This window comes from Falco biarmicus, chromosome Z (assembly GCF_023638135.1).
Source record: "Falco biarmicus isolate bFalBia1 chromosome Z, bFalBia1.pri, whole genome shotgun sequence".
NCBI lineage: Eukaryota > Metazoa > Chordata > Aves > Falconiformes > Falconidae > Falco > Falco biarmicus.
The window spans coordinates 45,768,312-45,792,173 of NC_079311.1; the positions used below are offsets into that span (position 1 = coordinate 45,768,312).

General features: G+C 40.6%; 2 protein-coding genes and 1 long non-coding RNA gene across 7 annotated transcripts in view; 2 read left to right on the plus strand and 1 right to left on the minus strand.

Annotated features, from left to right (window-relative positions):
* Positions 1-20,228, plus strand: part of MAMDC2 (MAM domain containing 2) — a 65,131-nt gene extending 44,903 nt beyond the window's left edge. Inside the window, exons 10-14 of the mRNA XM_056325485.1 lie at positions 10,254-10,347; positions 12,004-12,156; positions 15,665-15,924; positions 17,006-17,090; positions 17,393-20,228. Coding sequence (XP_056181460.1) covers positions 10,254-10,347; positions 12,004-12,156; positions 15,665-15,924; positions 17,006-17,090; positions 17,393-17,454 — 654 coding nt within the window. The 3' untranslated portion in view covers positions 17,455-20,228. The remainder of the gene's footprint in view (positions 1-10,253; positions 10,348-12,003; positions 12,157-15,664; positions 15,925-17,005; positions 17,091-17,392) is intronic.
* Positions 2,556-22,741, minus strand: LOC130142976 (uncharacterized). 2 transcript variants are annotated; one of them, XR_008819598.1, is made up of 6 exons: positions 21,776-22,741; positions 20,239-20,337; positions 12,682-12,763; positions 7,718-8,018; positions 7,440-7,584; positions 2,556-5,614 (listed from the first exon to the last, which is right to left on the minus strand). It is a non-coding gene; the product is annotated as an uncharacterized LOC130142976 (long non-coding RNA). The 2 variants fall into 2 exon arrangements; XR_008819597.1 differs by having other exon boundaries at positions 20,239-22,741.
* Positions 22,742-22,946: 205 nt separating this feature from the next.
* SMC5 (structural maintenance of chromosomes 5) overlaps positions 22,947-23,862 on the plus strand; it is a 49,650-nt gene continuing 48,734 nt past the window's right edge. For 2 of the 4 annotated variants that reach the window (XM_056324448.1, XM_056324449.1), the window contains exon 1: positions 22,947-23,101. In XM_056324448.1, the coding sequence (XP_056180423.1) occupies positions 22,995-23,101 (107 nt within the window). In that variant the 5' untranslated portion in view covers positions 22,947-22,994. The remainder of the gene's footprint in view (positions 23,102-23,862) is intronic. The other 2 variants (XM_056324450.1, XM_056324451.1) reach the window with 2 other exon arrangements.

Below are 23,862 nucleotides of genomic sequence, written 5' to 3' on the forward strand. Positions count from 1 at the left end.
GATTCTTAATCGAGATTTTGCTTGCCTTCTCCTTCCAGGGTTCTTTGTTATCCAGGATTAATCCTAACTAGGTGAGCTACACCTGCAAAGTGAAATAGAGTTCCCCAAGCAGTGCAGTGGGGAGTGGAGTATTTCTTCACAGCCTAGCCCCTGTGGGAGCCCTCGCCAGGCATAGTGCAGTGTTGCCCTGGTGTCCTCAGCTGTAGTTACAGTATTAGTGGAGATTTCACCCAAGGAGCTTTAATGAGAGCCGGCTCTGTCTTTGTTTCTCAGCAGGCTCCACATTCACTCATTCATGTTTGTTTGTTTGCTGTGTAATTTACATCACCATAGTCAGTTCCAGATTTTAATTAATCTAAAAAGTCTTTACTGTTAAGTTCTGGTCAAAATGTGGAGCTGATCCTACTTTCCTAAACTGAACCACTGGGTTAAAATACAAAGGCAGAAGTCAGTGTAATTTAAAGCAATGGACTTGAAGTATTTGCAACATCAGTTGGAGAGGTCACTTTGTAATCTCAGCAAGTTAATAAGAATAACATAATATTTCATATTACCTCCTGATTAAGTCCTCAAGCTGCTTTTATCCCTCATCTCTGCTCTTTTTACAAAGACTGACTTTTACACAAATGTGTGTAGGCGCTACTTCTGCAGTTATCCTGATTTCTGTAGTGGGTTTTCACTATGAGTCATCTAAGGAGGACCAGATGGATCACTACGTGATGACACAGATAAATCCAGCTTTTTTTTCATTGTGATGGTACTATGAAGATATGAATGAAGGCTTATCTTGTGAATCATGTATTTCTTAAATCTTAAGCATTTTCCCCACTATAAAGTCATTTTTCAAATGGCAGCAGTTACTGAGTTTAACTTTTCTTGAGGAAAAAAAACCCAACATTTTTCTTTGAAGTAAGTACACTATAAAAGAAAAAGTCCACCAAAAAAAAAGTTGCCTAATGAAAATTTCAGTCCTAATTGTTGGCTAGTATTTTCTCTCTGATATCTCATACCATAAAAAGTTGATGGGATTTTTATGTTCATATTTTTCATGCATAAAACATAACAGAATTTCTAATTCCCTTTCAACTGAAAGATATAGAAAAAAACCCCAAATTTTATTACCACCCAGCAAGAGCATGGTAGAAAAGTGTCTCATAGTACCATCGCCAAATACTTGTAGAACAGTATTTTTCTCTTTTTTTTTTTTTTTTTTTTTGAAATCACGGAAAGGTATTGGTTAAATGGACAAACTTATAACATACTTTTGCCATGTCCTGTTTACATATTTCTTTATTCCTTCTAAAAAGGTTTAGTAGCTTGTGTAGCATAATATACTGTATGAATAGTGATGACAGCTGAGCATGACTGTAAAAGATTATTTATAGCCCTGGAGGTGGCAGGGTTTTTTAGTATTACACATTTACATGGAAAATCTTTTCCAATATGAATTTATGAAGAACTATTTTTATGTTTTCCTAGAAATTGGTATATCTAAACCACTTGTAAAGTAGCTTGCCTGGTAGGGAAAGCTTTCTGTGAATGCAGCTGTATACATGTCTGTAGTTACCAGTCTGTAGGCAGTAACAGATGGGGAGAGCAGCACACAGGAGAATAAAGAAGTCAAGGGAATATCCTCGCTGCCTCTGAGCCCAAAGTTCTGCAGGAGGGAAAAAACCCTGTGCTCTGCAGCAGGAGGTTTGTGTGCCTCTGGCAACTCTCATAAGCCTTCAGTGAGTCTTTCAGGTCTTGCGATGGGAAAGCCTTCTTTCCCACGGAAACAAGTTGCAGAATGTTTCTGTTGAGGAAGCATTCCTCACATATCACAAAAATTGAGATTTACTGGGCTTTAGAGAGCTCAGCATGTGTTCATCATATCATAGTTCAGACACCCCTTAGCCAAATAACTGTGTATTGGCGGGGGGGGGGGGGGGGGGGGGGGGGCATATGGAGTTCTACCTTAGCCTTGGTTTAAACCTATTCTCTCATACTGTCTTTCCTCCTGCATTGGAAGATTAAATTAAGTTTAAAATAGGGATTAAGTTGCAGTTTTGCATATGTAGTAGATGCCACTGTTTTGTAATGTATCAGGCATAAGCTATGAAGTGCTGAATTTTGTATAACAGTTTTATGGTTTTCATGATGGCTGTGTATGCATATACACAATCAGTTGATAAAGTTTTCCTTAGATAAATAGTACATGGAAGACAGTGGGTGAAGTTCTGAAGCATGTTAATATGGAAAAGAATATCAAGATATATATATGACTGAGAAGGCAGCATACAAAAGGCAAAGGATGCAAAGTTTAAGTGTGTGTCTGCTTGCCATGAGGCAAGGGTGAAAAACTGGTGTAGTTACAGGTTGCTCATTTGTAACATTCACAGGTAGGCTTGAATGACATTATACAGTGAACCTGATTCTGGCTTCTCCTTGCAATCTCACGCTCAACTCTTAAACCTTAATGCTTTACAAGTCCTCTCATGCTTTACTTTGTTTCTTGTTTTCTAAGCCAACAGAAGGAAATGAAGGAGCACTGTGTGGCATTGTATAAACACTTAGGTTAGGTATCTGTACAGATGTGTCGCTCTACCTAGCACCTAGTGAAACAGCTGACAAGGAACACTCATTTCAATGGCCGACTTCAGTGTAGGCCAGTGGTGAAGGTGCATCAGAGCATGTTTTGCCTGACAGCAAGGAGTGGTGGGAACCAGAAAGTCAGAGATTACACTTCAGGCTCTGGAGGGAGAGAGTATAGAGAAACGTGAGAGAAACAAGCTCATTGAAGCTTGACCTTTCTTGTCCTGTCTTCTCCAACCTGTCCTCACATCTCTTGCCTCCTTAGTGATGCACCTTTGTCTTATCTATCCTGCCCCATAGGCAACAACCCCCTCCCATTCCCCATCTTACTCCTGTCTCCTCAGCTCTGGACAGTCCATTTTTTTCCTTCTAATCCTGTCCATGTCCTAGTCTGCTGCCCTGCTTGTACCATATGTTACAAATTTTAGTTTTCCAGAAGCTAATGACTTGACAGAAAGCACAGTTCTGGCACAAAGACCAAATCCTGACACTTTTCATTTTCATACTCCAAAGCCTAGGAGTGCCCAAACTTTTCAAAGAATATTTTAAATAGGGGCAAAATAAAACCTTTTTTCCTAGACTTGTTCTTGGAAATGATGGAACTGTTTTGGCTTAAATCTTCCAAAACAACCCGAAGCAAGGACCCAGCATGGAAAGTCTGAGCTGAAGTCACTGCATCTTGGCAAGGTTATAAGCAAGTGAAAAACAGTCTTTTCATGGAATGAGGTGGTCTCAAAATAACATAGGGCTACCACTTTTCCAATAATATAGATGTGGTGGCTGACATGCCTTTGTATTGTTTTCCAAGGTGCATCATGTCTAGACTTGGATGATAAGAAGTTGTAGGCATGCACAGTAGTCTGGCAGATCAACTTCTTGGTTACTGGGTGTGACCTGTAGATTGGGTCATTGCCTGTGGAAACAGTAAACACTCCCCTGGCAGTTCCTTAACGGCCAATAAAGTCAGCGAGGAAGTTGGCGTGCACCTTTGGCTAGGGGCTCCTGCAGGTTGTAAGGATTCTGCAGCCAGAAAACAATTGTTCTAAAATACCTGATTAACTATGTCCTTCATCTTTCTGCTAATACTAGTCCTAAGGCTTTGAAAACAATATAAAATCCATCTGATATGTTTTAATTTTGATAACATATTTATTTGTATCAGGACAACAAAAAGACCCAGATTTTCATCTCTTGGTTTGTGTAATGGTTTTTGCAAGTTGTTTTTGAATTAGCTAACTGCAGTCTGGCACAGATTGTTGGCTTGAGTTCAGTGAGCAGGAAATGTGAAGCTGGCCAACAGGCTTTAATATGACACTTTGGAAACACCACGTTGAAAAGGCTGGGTATGATCCAGATAAGCAAGTCATAAATGTTTGTATACTTATATATGTGTGTATATGTATGTGTGTGTCTGTATATATCAGTATCTATTTGTGTGTACATACTGCAAATACGTATGCAATATAATGCTAGCAAGAAGGTGGGAAATTTTAAATCCTGATTTCCTAATCTGTACTTGAGGCACTCTCTCTTTTATTTAGTGTAAGTACCTGTGATCCTAGGCATATACAGTATTGGTTTTGTACTCTCTAGATCCTAGGGAATAAATGTGAGAAGGAATAATAAAATACCTCCTAACACTTTTTAAAATAAAGTCATGCTTTGTTGTATAAGCCTCTTAAGGGGCAATATAAAAATCTGAGTCTGAAATATGTAGATGCTTTTGATCTGATTGAATGTGCTGAAACTGATCTTCCACACCAATATATGTTAGGAAGGTGTGAGAGCTAACTGAAAGAAAAGTTCACATATGGCATATGTAAACTGGAGATGCTCACGCGCACTGTGGAGCTAGAATCTGCATTTTAATATTGTGTGTGTGTGTGTATATGCCACCATGGACATATACTTCTTTTATGCAACTTCCCAACAAAGTTAAAATGAAGGTCTGAGTGCATCTACTTACATCAGTTCTGTTCATTTCTGCTATATTTAGTTCACCATTCTGAACCTCAGGTTTTGAAAAGCAAACTTATCATGTTTTTCCATTCATGCAAGTTTTTGCAATGTTACCTAGCGTGTAGTGCTTGAATACCTCCCTAGAGTTCAAAAACAAATCCTCAGAAAGGTTGCTGGCATCATAACAGTCCACCCTACTTCCACCAGAGTGGTTGTGGCAGCATTGCTTAGGTTTTCATTCTTGCTGTCAACTTTTCTTCCTTTCTAATGTTTTTTTTTCCTGCCCTTACTAAGCTTAGTTGCAGTTGCGAGAAAGCAAAATCAAGTGACTGAGTGTGGAACTTCAGTATTTACATGTTCTAAAAAAAACACAAAAGGGAACACTTTTTCAGGAATGACTAAATGCTGAAATCCTTTACTGCAGGATGCTATGGAGGCCAATAGTATACATGCATTTAAAAAGAGATTAGGCAAATTCACAGAAAATAGACCTCACTGTGACCATAAACACAGTGGTACAGGTGTGACCTCCAGTTCAGCAATTTCTTAAACTCCCTGGGAGCTGAACGTAATGCAATGGCATGAACAGCTTTATGGTTGCTTTGTTTCTTGTACTGTTTCCCCTAGACAACCATTAGCATCCCTCTGCCTTCCTAGGGCTTGATACGAGGGTCTTTGGACCTTTGTTCTCACATCATCACTGTGATGCTGCTCACTATTAAGTTATTCTAGCATTCCTTTTTGCTGCTGCAAAATTTGTGTCTCCTGCTTGTCCACCTAAGTCATGGGTAAATGACTAAAGCAATCTCGCGTATATGATGAAGTCGTAGATCCCTGTGACAGAGTCAATAGTATAAAGGACACAGTTCTCCAGGCAGGTACCAAGCGGAGAAGGGAAGACATCCTAGTTCTGTCTCCTCCTCTGAAAAACTCTCACTTGTGCCAAATAAAGGAAGGAGCTTCTTGGTACTGTTCTGACCAACCCTTGATCAGTCTTCCCACAGTAAGGTATGCAACCCAAAGAGGCTGAAAGAAGCTGCAGTTTTGTGGTACGGCCCTTCTGTCCTTACTTCTCTCACCCCTAAAACAAAGAAACTTCTTTAAGAACAGTCACTGGAAATACCTTTTTAAAATAAGAACATTAGGGTCTGTGAATAGTAGGATTAATATTGCAAAATGTGAACCCCACTGTCTGTGGTGTTTGATATACAGTTATGGAAACAACATACTGGAAACTGTAAAAATTTTTCGGGTTAGTAAGCATTACCTGGGTGGCCTGCATTTTCACAGTAGCTAAGCAAGGAGATACATTGCATGAAGTATTACATACCTCCTTTTGATACCTGTGTTAATTAACTGACACTTCCTTTTTTTGCTCAGTTTTTGTTCTGGGTACTTAATGCTGTGATATTACAATGCCACATCACCTGACAAGACCCCTCAGTCTAAAGGCAATAACCCTTCCCTCTTACAAAGAGAGCCAAAGAAACTGTTTCACTTTGAAAAGAGGATAGAACCATAGTAGTGGATTTCTGGAGATCCAGGAGGACCCTGAAGGACAGCTGAGGATATTGGTGTCCTGTATACATTTCTGTGCAGCCAGTACTCTCTCCCAGACAGTGCAATCCAGTGAATGTAGCTGTAGCACTAACAGCCTGTGGCCCTAGGTTATTCTATTAGCTTTTCTCTTTCATTGTTTGTTTCTGCAACCCATCTGCCCTTGGACAGGAAAGATTTTCAAAAATATTTGTTCCAATTGTCGCAAGTTTACTACTAGTGTTATCCAATTATTTCTGTAGAAGCTGTCATAATTCATTATTTTTCCTGCAGAAGCTCCTTGTATTTACATGGGAAGAAATTGAACTTGCCTGGCAAGTGACAGAAGCTTGCACACATATTAATTTTGGCTTAATAGCTTACTTGCATTTTTGCCTTGCATTTCTAACTGTTTAAGCCAAACAAAACCAAGGCATTTAAAATCTAGTTGAATTAAGGTAGTTATAAGTAATTTGGGCTACACTGAAAATATTTGTATTGAACTGCCCTGGAACTATCAGAATTGTTCTCCCATTCCCTGTGCTGGTGAAGGTTCCCTGGCTTACGTGCTTATACAGCTGTGTACCAAAAAGTCAGGCTCCCTGTTTTGTGAAAACATCTTGACCGCTGCTTTGTGTCATGCCACACTTCTGTTTCTGGTGCTCAGATTATTTTTGGATTTTGTATTTGTAATACTGAGTTTTGTGTCACTGTATGGAAGTTACAACAGTTGCTTCTTACAAAACCCCACCTCAGTCTCCACTATAACTGCCTTTCTCCTTTAAGAAACTGAACATAAATATGTGTCTAAGTGACAGACTGAGTTTTGTTTCTACACCGATACACAGTATATAGTTTAAACCTAAGAATATTCACAAGGGTGGAATCAGGTAAATTTGCTACAGAGACATAGCTTGCTTTTAAGTCACCAGATTCGGCAGCTGTCCCAGTTTTTCCTTTGTTTTGGCTGGTCTGGCTGTCTAATTAAGCAAGAGCTTACTTTCTGGGATAAACAAGTAGGGAAGAAAATACACAGAAATCATAGGGGTCTGGGGGCGTCTTCTTTTCTCCTGTTCTCAGTCCAGCTCCCTCTGAACCTTGTTTTACAAGCTTCCCCATTAGTCCATCATTACACTGGAGGTACCCTACTGCACGTTCTACTTTCTTCTCCTCCAAAAGCAGGTAAACTTAATACGCGTAAGTTTTAATTTGCATCTACTTGTAGAGATGCAGAGTGCTAAGGATGAGAAGTCCCTTCTACCTCACACAGTGTCTGCAGCACAACCCAACAACGTGTCATGAAAGAAGTGAAACTTTTTTTTCTTGCTCTACCAGCTGTTCTCATCTGGTGTTGCTCATCACGGACATACCGGATGAATGCTGAGAACTGGTTATTGATACTTTCGAGGCTGCAGGCCAGGAACATTGATTAACCACCGGAAAATAAATAAATCAGCTTCCAGAAATCGGGGCAGTGATTTGGAAGGGAACTAATGCCGTGGCTGTGTCCTGTTACTGGAAAAAAAAAAGAGACATGAGAAGAAAACATGTTTTATTTTTCAGTAACACAGGCAACAACTGCCTGCATTTGATAATGTTTTTAATTTAGCCTCTAAGATAGCATGCAAGTCCAGAAAGATTTTGTTACCTAGTCTGAAACAACTAGTTTGTTGTTCATCTGTCATGTTTTATGAAGTGTGAGTTGAGCACAAAGATCCCCCTATTATCTTCTCCAAGGCTTGAGATAACGTCGTAAAAATCTCTTCTGGAAGAACTGACCTAGGAAATATTTTAATTCAAAACAAGAACAAATGTAGAGCATATTGAGATTTATCCTATCTAGACTGTAGAAAGGATTCGGAGACCTGATGTAGGGTGAAAATGAGGAGTTGAATAAATCCAGATTGACACAGTCTTGGTCAGTGAAGTTCGAACAGTGAAAGATGTCCCTTTAAGATGAAAGAGGAAATTTAGGGTAAAAGAAAAGTAAGTAAGTTTGACTTGTGAGTAAAAATATCTTCTGCCCCGCTGCTTAAAACTAAATCAAGAATATTACAACAAAATAAGCTGAGAGGGCTATGAACAATTTCAGTACAATTGCTATAGCTAATACTGGAAACTCCACATTCCCAAGCACAAGCTCCCCCACTGCACCCCCGTGCAATTATACAGTCTGCTCATGGCAGCATGTCACTCAGCACCACAAACAGCAAATCGAGAATTAGTAATGCTAAAGCTACAAAAAGATGACAAAGCCGAACAAGTTTACAAGTGTCCCTGAAACAGATCAGTCCTTTGACTGTACAAAGCCTATGGGTTCAGTGGCCTTTGAGAGACCAACAGTTACTGTTGTGATGCTTTTGAAATGGAGGGCTTTCTGCAGGATCCAGTGGGTAATTACATACCTTGTATGGAAAAAATTATTGCAACTTAAGAATAAAGAACTTGATCTTGCTCCCAGTGATGTCAATAGGAAAACATCACTTAAAATACGATTCCACAGTGTGGAAATGTTGTTTCACAAACGAGGAGTGACCTCACCCTTTCATGTGTGGTTTTCTTAAGATTCTTGGGTTTAGGACTATAATATGTCTTTAGTTTATTACAAATGTTCACCAGAATGCATTTATTAAAAGTCTGGTGAATGACGTCCACCCAACGTCAGTATTTATTGTATGCTTTATTCCAGGAGATGCTACCATTTTTCATAGATTGTGGCTGTTTCCTGAGAATGAACTTAAAAAACAGGAAACAATTGTCTTTTTAAATCTTAAGGCTAAGACAGTAGCTCTACAGGAACAAAACAAAACAAAAGTGCCATTTTTAGGCCACTATACGCTGAGCAGTTGTGCATACTGTACGGGGACTCCTCAAGTCCACACCTGTAACAGTTTACAAGACAGATTATCATTGTTACCAGGATTGGTAGCACTGAATGGAAAATGGTTTTGAAAATTGCTCCATCCTGGGCAGCGTAACCCATACGTGCTTCAAAAGTTTAACTGTAGTTATGTCCCAGGCTGTTTTATAAGCAGATGGGTAAATAAATACTACATAGCAAAGCAATCTAGCAAAATCTGGTATAATAACCATATTGAAGATGTTACTGAGCCTCTTAAAAGAGGACATACTAAATAATGCATGAAGGACTTTTAACAACCTTTTTGTATCCTCATGAAATTGTCAGTCAGCATTTAACCTAAAATATGTAACTGAGGTGTTTACGGTTGTTCCAGAATATTAAACTGTTAGAAGTGACACTCATCTGTCTCTAGTCACTAGCTGAGACCTCATCACAAAGGAATTGTTTTGAAAAGCTCCTCCCAAATTGTGGTCATAATCCCAGTGGTCAGACTGACGGTTTGCAGTAGTTAGGCAAAGAAAACTGCCAGCAGTATTTTTACAAAATAAACTTTATTGTGTCTTCTATAATTTGAACAGTTCTGCATCAACCTTGTGAGAAAGGCAGGTGGAAATCTCAGTTTCTTTACATTTTATTTTGTCATCTCATGAGTAACTTGTATTTTCCATGGCAGAATTAATGTGTAGTCAAATAAAACATCTTGGACACTATTCTTAATCTTCACAAACCCAGATTAACATTGTGAATGATGCTTAGCATTTCCAGGCTCCTGCTCAATGATATCATGACCTTGTGTCATTTCTGAATAATCACATTTTATGCAGCAATTTCATCTCATCTCTGTTGTTCTTTGTTTTTTGCCACAGCTATTTCTGTTGGCCATCACTCTGCATTACTCTTTCAAATGTATTTTTCCATGGATAAACCCTCCTGGGTTTAAGGGTAAGATAGCTGAGGACATTTAAACTGTTACTGTTTTTTTTGGGGGGGGCCGGGAACCACAACAACTTCAGTAAGTCATCTTTTCTTATACACTAAAAAAATGCACTCTGCTACTAAAATGGAAACTACATACACAGACACATCGTTTGCCTGTAAAAGTGAGAAAGCACTTTCTATTGAATGAAAACGTACGTCTAAACCCCACCGGATTTGAAATTTCAGTTATTGGCAGTATTAGTATGTGCCAAAACAAAGCGGATTCATCATTTCTGTTCTGTAAGTGTCAAAATTGTTAGTGCTTTTGGAAAGATCTAAAATTTCAGACTCTTAACAGTGCCAGCTTTTATTAGATACCTGAAATTCCCTTCATGTATTGCAGGTTGTCTTTGTCAGCTGGTGTAAAAGCTTCTGGGACTGTGGACTTGTGGCATTGGATGATGTATCATTGAGCCTGGGAAGCTGCCAGGCTGCTGGTAAGACCATGTATATTTGTTGTAAGAGTTTTTTTTAGTAAGAGTTCATTGCATACCTTCATTTTCTAAGCCTATTCTATAGCTGCCTTCATCCCACTGTGGTTTCTTTTCTTTTCTTTTTACAGTAAGTACTGCATAAATCCCATTTTTGCAGTAGCATACATACAGTAAGGACCAGTTTTTGTTCACAGGGGTACCAGCTAACTCCTAATTAACTTCACTGACTCCAGTGCAGTTGTACATAACTGAGCATTCTTTTGGGGGCATTAAAATTTTTAAAAAAACGATAGTCCAACTAAGGAGAAAGTAGTTTTCAAATGGCTTTTAGGGAACCAGGAATGGACCCCAAAGCAATCTTTTCAAAACACAGCATTATTCTTTTTAGTCCAGAAGTACAGTTGTGCAAGGCTAAGACGCAGTCCCTTATCTGAGCTGCAGCTCTCTAACGAGAACAAAGGAGCCTAACTCTGCCTCCTGTGGTGGGACGAACTGAACGTTTTTGAGCCACAATTTACCCTCTGACATGCACAGGCTAATCTCCCTAAACTTGCCCAAACTCCCTTTTCTGGGGCTTTTTGAGGTTTGACAATGCAACCATTGTGTCCTAATTTGGAAACTATTCTCATGAGACAGGCCCAATCTATAATCCCACTTTTCTTCAGAATAAAGCCATGCCTTTGAAATGGTGATGAGGCTGACCTACCATGCCATTTATATTCCCATGTAATAATAACTTTTTAATGACCTCTTTTGATTGGATTTCATGCATTCAGGCAGCTAACTGCTAAAGAACAGAAAGATGGCACCTGTATAAAAGAAGATGCTATTTTTCTGAAGTATTTCCAACATTTGTCTGTATTGCCTTTCTGTAGTTCCTAAGTAATTTGAAAAGGAACCAAAGGTGCAGAACTGATACTTGGGTGTATAGTCATACTGGGACTTGCCACTGATGGCAGCAAAAAAATGCCTGAAAAATGCCCCAGAGTATGTGAGGCACCAAATCTTCCTCCCTTTCAGAAAGTAAAAGCAGCTCAGAGTGTCTGCTCCTGAACAGATTATAGCAGAAAAGCTGACAGAAGCTTCCTGGAAAGCACCTGAATTGTCATCTTTCCCTTCTTCATCATCTAATAGAATTTAAATAATGAAAATACTCTAGTAATTGCAGCTCTGTGGTCTGGTGTATTTGGTATTAGAATCTTGTGCCAAGGGAACATTTGAGAGCTAAATGTGGTGTTTGATTTCAGATCACAGAAACTCCATTCTTTGACAAGACACATTTAGTATGCATTTATACATGCCGAAGCTCATTACACTGATTGGGGTGCCACAGCAGTGAAGAAAATTACATTGGTAAAGCCTAATGCGGATTAAGAGCAATGATGAGATAATAAACTGTACAAGATTTTTGAAAGAATACTAGTACATGTTAGTGAGCCAGACTAGGGCACAGACTTTCTCAAAGCTGTGAAGAAAATGAAATTAAATTTCGCACATCAGTTCGAAGCTACGTTCTATAAGCTTGTGACTACTCTTGAGTATCGCTAGGTAGGTATAAGTGATTTCAGCAGGTGAGTGAATGCCATACATTAGTTGTGTAATCCCTCCATGTATCTGTCTAATATATTTGCAGTTTTAAGCAATGTCCTTTCCTTACAGATCTATTGCTGCCCAATCCTGGAGAGTGTACTTTTGAAAAAGATGAGTGTGTGTTTACCCAGAAGAGGAGAGGTCGTGGGAGCTGGCACAGGTGGAGGGGTCCAACTCCCACATCATACACTGGACCAAAAGGAGATCACACTACTGGGGTAGGTGAGTTAAGCTCCACATTGAACTTCCAGAACAGAGATAGATAGTCAATCAAAAACCCTTTGAAATTATAACCTAGAACACTGAGGAAGTTTTTACAAATGAAGTAAAAATGTTTCTTAGGGATCTACAGATGATTTTGAGAACGTGATGTTTAATCTGAATTGCCTGCAGAGCAAGTGGGCAGTTGGGTCTTCGATTTCCTAAAGTAACCCTTTCCTTTAGGAGAAAAAAGGACAGGATGACTCTCTACAGAAAAGCCTTCTCCCAAACCCCTAGCTTATGTAACTATTCCCTGAAACTAAAAGGCAAACAAGTGGTTGGGATCTCTTCAGCATGAACACCTTCCTGTTCAAACTTAGAAGAAAACATAGATACTAAAAGAGGTACCACGGACCTTTTCCCTTGAAAATCCACTCCATAACCCCAGTTGTGTAATTTAAAGTATTTAGACAAGCGGGACCCCCATTAGCATGAGCAAACACACAGAAAACTGCATCAGAATTGCCCCCACATGGGGGGCAGTACCTGGTTGGTGGCTTCTGAAAATGACGAACTGCGTCACTGCGCTGGGTGCTGGTGTTCCTGCAGGAGAGGATCTCAGTAGCAACTCCCAAGTACAATGGATGAAACTGCCTTAAGGTTTGTGGCCTTTAAATGCTTACATAGGTTCAAAAAGGCTTTTGAGGCCTTTGGGTTTGCCCTCCTTCACAGTGGCTAGCATTCATTCAACAAACTACACAGTCAGTTGCAGACAGGCTGGCTTACGCACAGCAGCCATCTCTCCAGTCTGTTAAAAATTTTAACTGGATTACAAGGGCAGTTGGCCTGCTCAAAAGGCTCACCAAAAGCTATAATTATTCTGTCAACTGTGACTGAGTGTAAACCACATTAAATATTGTCAAATACAGTTATTTGAACTGTGCATGTGAAGTCTTGCTCTATGCAAGCTTGTAATTCAAGTTACTCTGGAAAACAGCTTTGTTTCTAGTTAATAAAATAACAAATGTTTCTAGTTAATAAAATAACAAATGTTTTGCCTTGTTTCTGATCTCTTTATCTATAAAGATAGGCTTCGTGCATATTCAGCAAAATCTCCCTTTCCTATCTCCTGGTAAAATTTCTGTAATAGCTGCCTCCTGAGCAAGGTATGGAAATTGACTAGAGAGATGTAAACTCATGGCGTGTGGGACTGTACAGCCAAAATCCTGCATGTGGAATTGAGAGTGCAGATGGGAGTATCGCTCTTCAGCTTGAAATTTCAGATCATCAAGAAATTGTGTTCTTCCATTGCTAATTCTAAATAGTACTGTTTCTGTGTAGAAATTTGAATAGCCTTCAGAGATAAGTGAGTTTTAAAGCTTAAAACTTCTCTTATGTATTATGAAACAAAACCAAGAAACATTACCTATAAATCTGACCATATTCTGACCAGATCTGTTGGCTAAGTTAAGTGGAAAATGTAGGCTATCCACAAATCAAGAACATTTTCCCAATAATGATATCTTTGTACTGTGGAATGACTTTCAAAAGGGAATATTGAAATTTGTGTGCCTTTTCCATTTAAAAATTAGATGACATTAGAGTGAATTAAATGACATACTGTCTGTAATTGCTGCTGTCCAGTTCTGCTGCATCAACTAGACATGTGATCACCAGCTGTTAAATAAGTGAGAATTTTTCCTACTGGTTTTTAAAGGTAATTTGACAATTTTTATTTTGCAAAGTGGCTGAGACTGTTGGAGAGGCATCTGTAGGCCACCTCTGTATTGTTTGGCATACCTTTCTTTTTCTATAAAATACAATCTAAAATTACTACATTGCATTAAAGTTGCTGCTTGTTTTGGTAGCTAATCAAACTCAGTTCCATAAAAGGATTAAATAATAAATATATTTTATTCTTCCTCTTTCAAATACACTATATCTCAGCTCTTGTGTTTCCAAGGACAATAACCTTCTCCTTATAGTAGAGCAACACTTAAGAGTTTCTTGCTTAAGGGAAAGGTTGGGTTGATAGCACAATTTTCTTGATTTCCAAGGTAGAAACTGACTTTAGACCTATTTTCAGTTTATGTAGATCCCCAAGTAGTCTGAGAATTGACGCTGATAGCTCAACTTTAGAACTGGTGAAGCAAAACAATCTTTAATCCTGGCCTGTGACAACATTTATGCCTTATTTCAGACAAGTCTCCGCAGCAAGATGTGCTGAGAAATACTTGGATCTGGATTCACAAAACCAAGAGCTGATCTAGTCTTTCCAACAAGTTCATAATACGATTCAGGCCTTAGAACTAAAGGCAAATTATTTTATTATACTATAGTAGGTACTTGTAGGTTTTGATTTTTAACTCAAGGAACTTTTAAGCACAATGAACATCAAAATCCTTGCAATGGCTTGCACTAGGTTTGATACAAATAGCCTTGAGAGTTCTCCAAAACACTGTACAAAATTATCTTTTCTTTACAGACCTACAGCTTTAGATAATGTTCCTTTTCCCCATTTCTCTCTAATGCTGCTCACCACCAAACTACAACCTAGGTTAGAGGGGATGTCTTCAGCAGGGGTTTGTGTAGGCAATAGGACTTCTGAATCATGAGAGACACCCTGAGCATCCACTGGCTGGCTGTTCTTGCTGCTCTCAGCCTTTCTTCTGCCTTACTGATCCTTAGGAATCCCCTCTCCCCAAGGGAAATCTCACAAACAAGCTGGTGGCAGCAGGGCAGCTTGTTTTCTCCAACACCACAAAAGGGAGCAGTAGGACTGCATGAGGTGCTGCTGCAAAATCTGAGTTCACTGCCTGCTGGTGGAGTGTGCATCTCCAGATACAGAACAGCTGCTGTATTCAGCGGATGCGACTTGGGGATATTCCTGTTTTCCGACACACCTGAGTTTGCCCCAACTGGAAATAACCAAATGATGGATTGAGGTGGGGGGAGGGGAGGGTATTAATTTGCCTGCCACCAATTAATGACTAATTTTTCCACAGATCAGAGTTCATGACAATCTTTCATGGATTCTAGAGAGTCTAGTTTTCCTCACTTGTGTCTTCACATCTTTATTACAGAAAGAAAAATATTATTGATGTCATATGTGATATAAGAGGTATTTCAATTAATTTGCTTTGTTAATAGCATCAGCTCCAACCATTGCCTAAACTGTATCCTAGGACAGACACACAGCTGTCTCTGAATTCCACTGTCAGAGTGCATTCCTGATTTAAGAACAGCTATGATTTTTTCTTATTTGTGTTCCTTTCTTTTGCTATGTTATTTCATCAGATATAAACAAATTTTTAAGTGTTCTTAGATTAGCATTCACAGATATTACCACTATTACACTGCACGATTATTACAGTATCACAAATATTACCGTTCCCAAATGTAAGTCTACAGCATAAAAATCTTCATCAAAATTGTTTCATAGTTTTTTTATATGAGTATGTTGACTGTAATGAACATGCTGATAGAATGTATTCTACTTTGCTAATATTAGCTTGTGTATCTTTTTAAGGATACTACATGTATATAGAGGCATCCAACATGGTCTATGGACAGAGAGCATACCTAGTTTCAAGATCACTAAGAGGAACCTCTGGGAAACAGTGCTTAACATTTTTCTATCACATGTATGGAGCTGGGACTGGATTATTAAGTGTTTATCTCAGAAAAGAAGGTGATGATGAAGAGATTCCTTTGTGGAGGAGGACAGGGGAACAAAGCATCTCATGGCTAAGGGGACTGATAGAGTATGAAAGTGATAGAAACTACCAGGTAAGAAGAAACAAACAAAAAGCAGTCAAAAAGGAATACAGAACTGAACAATGTGCTGGTTTTGGTTTGTTTGTTGTTTGTTTTTTTTTTAAATAATATTAAGATGTAGATAGGATTGAATGGATACCTGAACAAGCTGAAGTAATCTGTAATTGTTTACAGATGAAAGTAGGGAGGGAATTGTTAAAGACCTGCAAGTATGAAAATAGTTAATTAATTCAAAATTATTTTTTAAAAGTATTTAAATGCTGTTTCCCCATCAGTTCTTGTCAATAGTGATATTTTTTTAATTAGCTCACTTGTGCAGTTGCTTTTCTTTCAGCTGTCTAAAGCCCAGTCTAGATTTGACATAACCACTAAGCTGTGATAAAATGGCTGCTTCTTGCAGGATGGTCTTCTGAGGTGGCAAAGGCAAGGGATGATGCAAAGCTACAGCTCTGCCTTTGGTTTCAACAGCGCCACCGTTTCACTATTGCCAGAGGCAAAGCCTGCTTCAGTTTCTCTGTTAAAGAGGAACCTTAAACTGCTATTGAAACAGCACTGGGCACAAAACTGCACTGATCACTAACCAAAGATGTTGTGTGGGTTTTCTTAATCACATTGCCTTAAAAGCCTAGAAATCAGTTAGGAAAAGAAAAAAAACAAAAACAAAAACAAATCACAAACAAACCACAAACTTCTACTAAAAAGCAAGTTTAGCTTCATCAGTAAGACCACATGGTATTGTAATGCTTTTTTTGCCCCCTCAGGTCTTGCTTGCGTATGGGCAACACAGTGATACGTTTGGGCTGAAAAGCAAGGCAGCAATGCCACATCACTAGAGATAATCTATCAGTGGTGTGTAACACACATTGATTTCTTAACGAATTGTGAAAACAAATTTGCATCCTTTGGCATTGCACACATCCAAATTCTCTGCCCAGGGCAATCAGTCCAGTGACGGTGCACAGAAGTTTCTTTCTAAGAAGCAGGTTTTCAGGAGACACTAGATCCTTGAACAGACTGCATGGGTATTTTTTTTTTTTTTAATAAGTCGTTTCCTCCTGTGGGATTCATGAAAAGCTGTGCCTTACCTTTACAGATTATTTTTGAGGCGATCCGTGGTGTGTCAATGAGAAGTGACACTGCTATTGATGATATTCTGTTCCAGGCAGGACCCTGTTTAGGTATGTTTAAACATACTTCTTTTCCTCTTAGGAGACACCTAGCAGACAGGTGGTAATTCTTCCCTTGAATTCCCACTGAATGGTCTGAACTTAACTGTCATGCTGCTGGTTAGTGCAGAGTTTTTGTTTTCTAGTAAGATGTGAGACCACTGTCAGAATCTGGACTAGTAAAGATGCTCTAACACTTTTTAAAAAACATACGGCAGCCCCATTTACATCCAGCATGGTATTACATTCTATGCATTCTTATGTATGGTAAATATACAAATAATTACAGTATTCCCCCCTTCTTTCTATTCTAGAAGTGGAAGAAATTCAATTCTCATCAGGCTATCCTGACAACTTAAACGAAATTGAGTACTAAATACAGTCTGCTGAAAGGAATGAAGTGCATAGAAGATTTGTATGTGAAAAACTCCACAAACAGCCTATTTTAAAATATGTTTTAAGTAAATACCGGACTGGTTTGAATATACACCAATGTATAGGAAGAACTCAGAGCAGTCATGTTCCTCGCCTTTGCAATGAAGTTATTAACTCAGGGCTTCTTAGACTTTTTTTTTTTTTGGTTGTTTGCATGATATCAGTTATTATATAAAGGCTACCCATTTTGCACAGATCATTCATTTTAATGGCTTTTTTTTAGAAAAAAACCAACCTTTCTGGTATATAGGTAAAAAGAAGAAAGTAAAGGTGCACAATTGCAATCCAATATTGTGTTATCTTAAATCTGCATTCAGTGAATGTTTTGTGTTGGGTATACAATGGGTTTTTGTTAAGGATATTATGAATATTTTGAAATAATAACGAAAATAGTATTAGCTACTTGTAACAGCCTACAGGTTAAGTGCAATTATTCATGATGACAAATCTCTCTGGGAAACTTAACACTCTGCTGGCAATTTGTTGTGGTTTTGTATTCTTTTACTATAACAAGTATATTTGTTGTCCTTGCCAATAACAAACTCACTTTTAGTGTTCCAGTATAATACAGTGTAAGCTGCTGACATTTTGAACTATATGAAATGAAACCCTTGCCTATGTGTCTTGTGCATTTTTTAAATAAATCACTTTGTACAGTCACAGAGAATGTACACTTTACCCAACCAAGATGCCTTGCATTTATATTAATAGGAAACTGAATTCACACAACATACTAATTCTTAAGATTTATATGTTTGTGTGTAAGGTTTTGTTCTGAAATTATTGTAACTTCCTAATAAAATTAACTTTGAAAATCATCTTATTGCTCTGCTCTAGACTCTATAGTTATTGGTGTAACAAGAAACAACTGAACCTAATATAATAGCCTGAATTCAATACTTGGAATATGAAGAGAATGAAATATGTGAGTCACGTCACCTAAGACACCTGACAGAAAGCAATCTGATCTGCTGCAGAAGTTCCTGTATTGAGCCACAGAAATTATTCTTACAGCCACCACATTCAAGCTGTTGCTGCAAGATGTGAGCCTTGAAAAGTGGAAATACCCTTTGCTTCTTTCAGAACAAAGTATACATTTTCCCTAAACAACCTATAAGGATCAACAGCACCTAGGACAATCTAGCCCCTTGCATCTTTACTAAGTTTTCATTTTGGAGACACAAACAATTGAAGAGATAGTTCAATTAAATACATTCAGTATTAATGTGTTTATAAGACCACACAGATTTAAGCAGTTTACTATTTTCTACAGATTGAGGAAGAGCCAAAAGGTATTGACATCTTAACTGCCTATCCTAGCTACCTACAGTCCCCGTCAACAGCTGGTTATGAACACACCGCTCTTGCTATTATTCTGAAAACAACAGCAGCCAGGAACAATGGACAGTTCCCTAGGAGTCAAAACAGTTTTACAGTTGTTCTGTAAAGCGTATGCTTTGGTATCAACATTCAGATCTAATTATCTAAGGAGAAAACAAGTGAAAATTAAGTGGTTAAAATAATCAGGCTTGATGGTTCTCCATACTTCTGCTGGGACTTTTCTGTAAATGAAATGAAGCATGAGGTGTAACTACTGGATTCCTCTTTCTAACAATGTATGCAACTCTGCTTCGCTCCATCAAAGTGATCAGATTTGGTCTGATATGAATAAGAACATAAGCAAAGTACCCTATCCTGCTCTCCACTGAGCGCTCTCTAGGGACCTCACTGGTACAACGATTGTGTTGGTACCATCGAGGGTACTATTTATCCATAGGGTGTGAAACATTGTCCTGACTGCAAAAAGAAAAGTCTAAGTTCTTCCTTCAGTAGGGAACAACAGCACCATTCCACCCATTTCTGCTGCAGAAATTAAGGAACAGAGGGAAAATTTGAAAGGTGGCTTTAAATTACTTCAGTGCCTGCTGGATATTGGTTTATAGAATAGGAAATTCACAGACTAGTGAAAGAATGCCACAGCACATTTGAAAACTAGGGAAGATGCATTCGCCACTGGCAAACTTCAGTTTTATCATGACATAAAAACCATTCCATCAGCTCTGTCCAAATAGGAAACTCTCCATGCAATTAATTTCTGACCTGGAACCATTTTTTTTTACTATTTGTTCCTTTCCCACTGCTGTAGTAGCTGTACAAGGACAACAGAGGGCAAAGAACAGTTCTGAGACTTGCTATACAAGGCCTGTTTACTGTCTGAAAACTTCAAAAGCTACTGGAGAATCTACAAGTAATTGCTTTGATCCCAGTTGTGGCACAGTCCATAAAATGGAAAGCAGAAAGAAACCTTCAAGAGCAGCTATAACTCCCCAAACACTAACAGCCTTGTATTTGATTGCTCTAAATGTAGCTTTGTGCTGGAGTGGAACTGAACATGTCCTGGTATCAGAGGAACAGCCCTTTTATTGCCCTCTTGTTCAATACTCTTTTTATCCTTTAAATGTCTTCCACTAGTTGACATTTTGTCATTATCCCCATTCATATCCACACAGAGAGCCAAATTCAGATCTCAGTTACAACAATGGAAAACCAAAATAACAACATAAAATTTTATCACTGTTGTTCTATTTACACTAATGTAAATGAAACTATTCTGGCTAACTAGTGTGTCACATCAAAATAACCCCAACATAAATCTAATTTTACAGTCATGATGCTCACTAAGGCAGCTCAAACTGAACACTAAGAGAACTGGCATTTTACCTACCTGGATTGGAACACAGCTCACAAGTGTGACAAGTCCACACACAAGAGGCCCACTGCTCCGAAAGGGCCGCTGCATAAGGCTGAAGAAAGCACGCTTTTCCTGCAACATGACACACAGTTAAAAGGTTCTACCCTCACATTTTGAAAAAGAGAAAACACCAGTCTCATCCTACCACAAACAAAATGCTGGATGTCATTATGTCAAATTTACTTAATTTTACCATTTCCATTGGAAAAGCATTTTAATTTGTGATTTATAGTTTCTTAGTTGCTTAACTTTCAACACTCCTTTACATTACTTGGATCTATATTCTTGGCTATCCTTTCTCTGTTGTTCTCCTGTCTACCTCCTGCACCTTTCCATTTTTCCCACCTGCATACGTTTTTTCTGAACAGTAGCATTTTGGTCTCTTTCTTGGCCAACTACATATTTGGCTGTGTTCCTTTGATCACTGCTAAGTACTGTGTTACATCTTCCTGCTCTTGCATTCTGTATTAGCTTTTACATCCTCCCTCTCTTTTTTCAAGAACTCATCTTAGTCCAAGTAGTGCCTACTTTGCAGCCTTCACAATCTCCTTTCTCTAGCTCCTACCAGCATCCATCCTCGCCAGATCCTGGAAAATGCTCCCTGACAAATTCTGGGAAAACCATACCTCTTCAGCAATCTCTATTGGAAATATGTTGAAACGGTTCCTTAATCCACCACCACCTCCTCTTTTGGCTGGAAGTCACTTCTAGCTAATTACTCCAGTGCTACCCTTTTGGTCTGCAAGCTTGAGAAACAACTGATTTAGGAGAATACAATTTTTATTACTTACATAACACATTCTCAACTAATAAATCAATTAATAATATAATTAATGAACAGACACACCTGTGTTACTAATATACAGTGATACAATTTCACACTCTATTACACAGCTATTATCACAAATCTTTTGAATTACATACTTTCAATCTTATTATCCTGACCCTTGCACACACACCCACACACACCCCAACAGTACAAGGGTGCATTTCTATTTTTCTTTATTCTTCTACACCAAGACTTCTGGACATGCACCTGGTGGAGAGTTCAGAGGGTTATCCAAAGTGGCTGTCTAATGTCCTGGTGGGCTTGGACTTGCAGATCAGCTTCACTACTGTCTGTGGGCATCTGCACTCTTACAGCTGGAGCAGAAGTCCCCTTCATTTTTTAACAGAGCTTAATCATTCTTCCCCCATGTACCTGGAACAACCTTTTCACTGCCCTTGTATCTCCCCTTATCCACCTGAATTCCTCTCAAAAAAGCAACCTAACAAATTACTTTTTCCACATTGGTCCCAATTCTGCTACATCCATACCCAAAGATGCTGTACTGATGTGTTTACCATGGCAGTTTTGGTCTTTTCAGGGTATTATAGATACAGTTGCTTAGGTACAGGAGGCCTTGCAAAGCCTCTGCATGCCAAGTAGCTGGTTCATATCGGAAAAAACGTTGTTTTCCTTGTAAACTTTCTAAGACAAAGCACTCTAGGTATGTGTTGATTCCTTTACCTGGTTCCACTTAAGCACAATCTGTTTCTTACATCTTTTTCAGCACGCTTAATCAGCCTCCTGGTCCCTCATAAAAGCTGTGGCTAGTTATGAGGCCCTGTGTTCTAACAGGAATGCTTGGTCTAAGAGGAAAAAATAAAGCATGTGGGAAAGGCACCTGCAAGAGCCTCAGTGACACTGGTGATTGCCCTGCAGTCAAGGTACCAAAACCTCACACATGTGCATTCCTCTAGGATCATTACTAAAGGACATTTATATCTTTTCTAAAGGATGTCCGTTTCCACAGGACATTTCTATGCTTTGTACAGACCTCCTGATCTCTGAAGTAACACATCTAAAAAATGTTTTCCCCATTGTTTTGTTAAAAATTAAGAAAAACTAAGCAAACGCAGGCAGGTGCCAGAATAGGCACACAAGAAGAGTTCGCTGGCTTGGAACCCAGGCTTGTCCCCATGAAGTAAGGGGGATATGTAGAAGGTGCCCACCTCTGAAGCAGTGGCCGCCCAACTGCTCGGCTGTGCTGCCGCCTCGTGGGAAGGCCGCTAACACCGTTCCCTCGCGCCGCGTTACCGTCCAGCCGCCGGGGAAAGGCCGCTGGCGGTAGCGGATGCTGACAGCCGAGGCAGGCCCCGAAGCCTGCCCAATCCCCTCCCAACGCGCTCCGGGCAGGGACCTCCAAGAAGTACGCCGGAGGCGGGTCCCGGTGCCGGTCGCCCCTCTTGTGAGGGATAAGCCCTGCGCAGACCGCCGCCAGGGGCACAGCGCCGGCACCGGCACCTTCCCTCCGCGCGCGTCCCACCGCAGGGTGCACCGGCCGGGAGGCGCCGTCCTCCCGCCGCAGCACCCACCGGGAGGTGCAGCCCGTGAGACGGGAAGGGATTCCTCCCGCCCGCCGGGACGCACTCAGGCCGCGAATTACGCCCTCCGTCCTCCTCAGTACTGGGGGGCACAGCCGCGGCCTCCCACGCCCCCGTCGGAAAGCGAAACCGCCGCCACAGCCAGCCAGCCTCCCTCCCGCCCCCCTCACCGCCCGCTCTCCTCCAGCCAAAGGGCAGCCGCGCGACTCTCTGCGAGCCAATGAAAAGCCTCGCCCCATCAGCCCCGCCCTATCAGCCAATGAGGGCGCTCCGCAGTTGCCCGCCCTTCCTCTCCGGCTAATAAGAGCGAGGCGTAGAGCGCGTTCTTTTGGCCGGGGCTCGGGGAGCGCTCAAGTGGGAAAATGGCGGTGGTGAGCCAGAAGAAGCGGAAGATAAGGCTCGGCAACGCTGAGGCGCGCCCCCACTTTGTCGAGGGCTCCATCGTCAGGATCTTCATCGAGAACTTTCTGTGAGTGAGCGGTGGGCGCTTTCCCGTCCTGGGTTGTCGGCAGCCGCTGCTGGCTGGCTGTGGGGCGCTGGGGCGCTCCTGCCCGAGGTCCCTGCCGTCTTAGAGGTTGGTGGCCAGCTTGGGCGGCCTCGGTTTCCTTCCTCACGCTATTTTAAAGCGGGTGTGGCGGTGGGGACTTGGCCGTTAAGTCAGGAGGGCCAAACGTGGAGCAGCGGGCTAGCGAGGCAGGGGCGCGCTCGCTGCGGCCATTCTCCGCTGTGGCGCATGGAGCGGGGAGGCGCCCTCGGTTACTAGGGCTTGATAAGGCCTTGGGTGCCGAGGTGAATCGGGGCTGGAAGGGGGAGTGCGGGAAACTTTTTTTTTCTGGAAGATGATGCCTTGCTTAGAGGGCGGAGAGAGTCTGCTGGGTAGATTGCGAGTCCCGTAGGTTCTTAGTGCAGGATCGCTTCCGTGGGGGTGCGTTCCCCAGGGGTGGTCGTGTCGGCCCGTCTTCCCGAAGGTGGTGGCTCCTGTTGTCCGTGTCGGCCTCTGCATGCTTTTCTTTCCTCCCAGTTAGGTGATTGTCAAGTAGTGGAGGGGAGAGTGCACAAGACGTTCGTAGGGCAGCGGGACAGGCCTTGGGAACCATCAGGATAAAGTGTGCTGTTACCTTTTGCACGTGCTTTCTCCGGTTTCTGTGTGTGGGGACACCGTTCTGTTAGGAGCTATTATAGTTACCAGCAGAGATTTTCAGGCCACTTTCTTATGGCTGGTACGCTCAT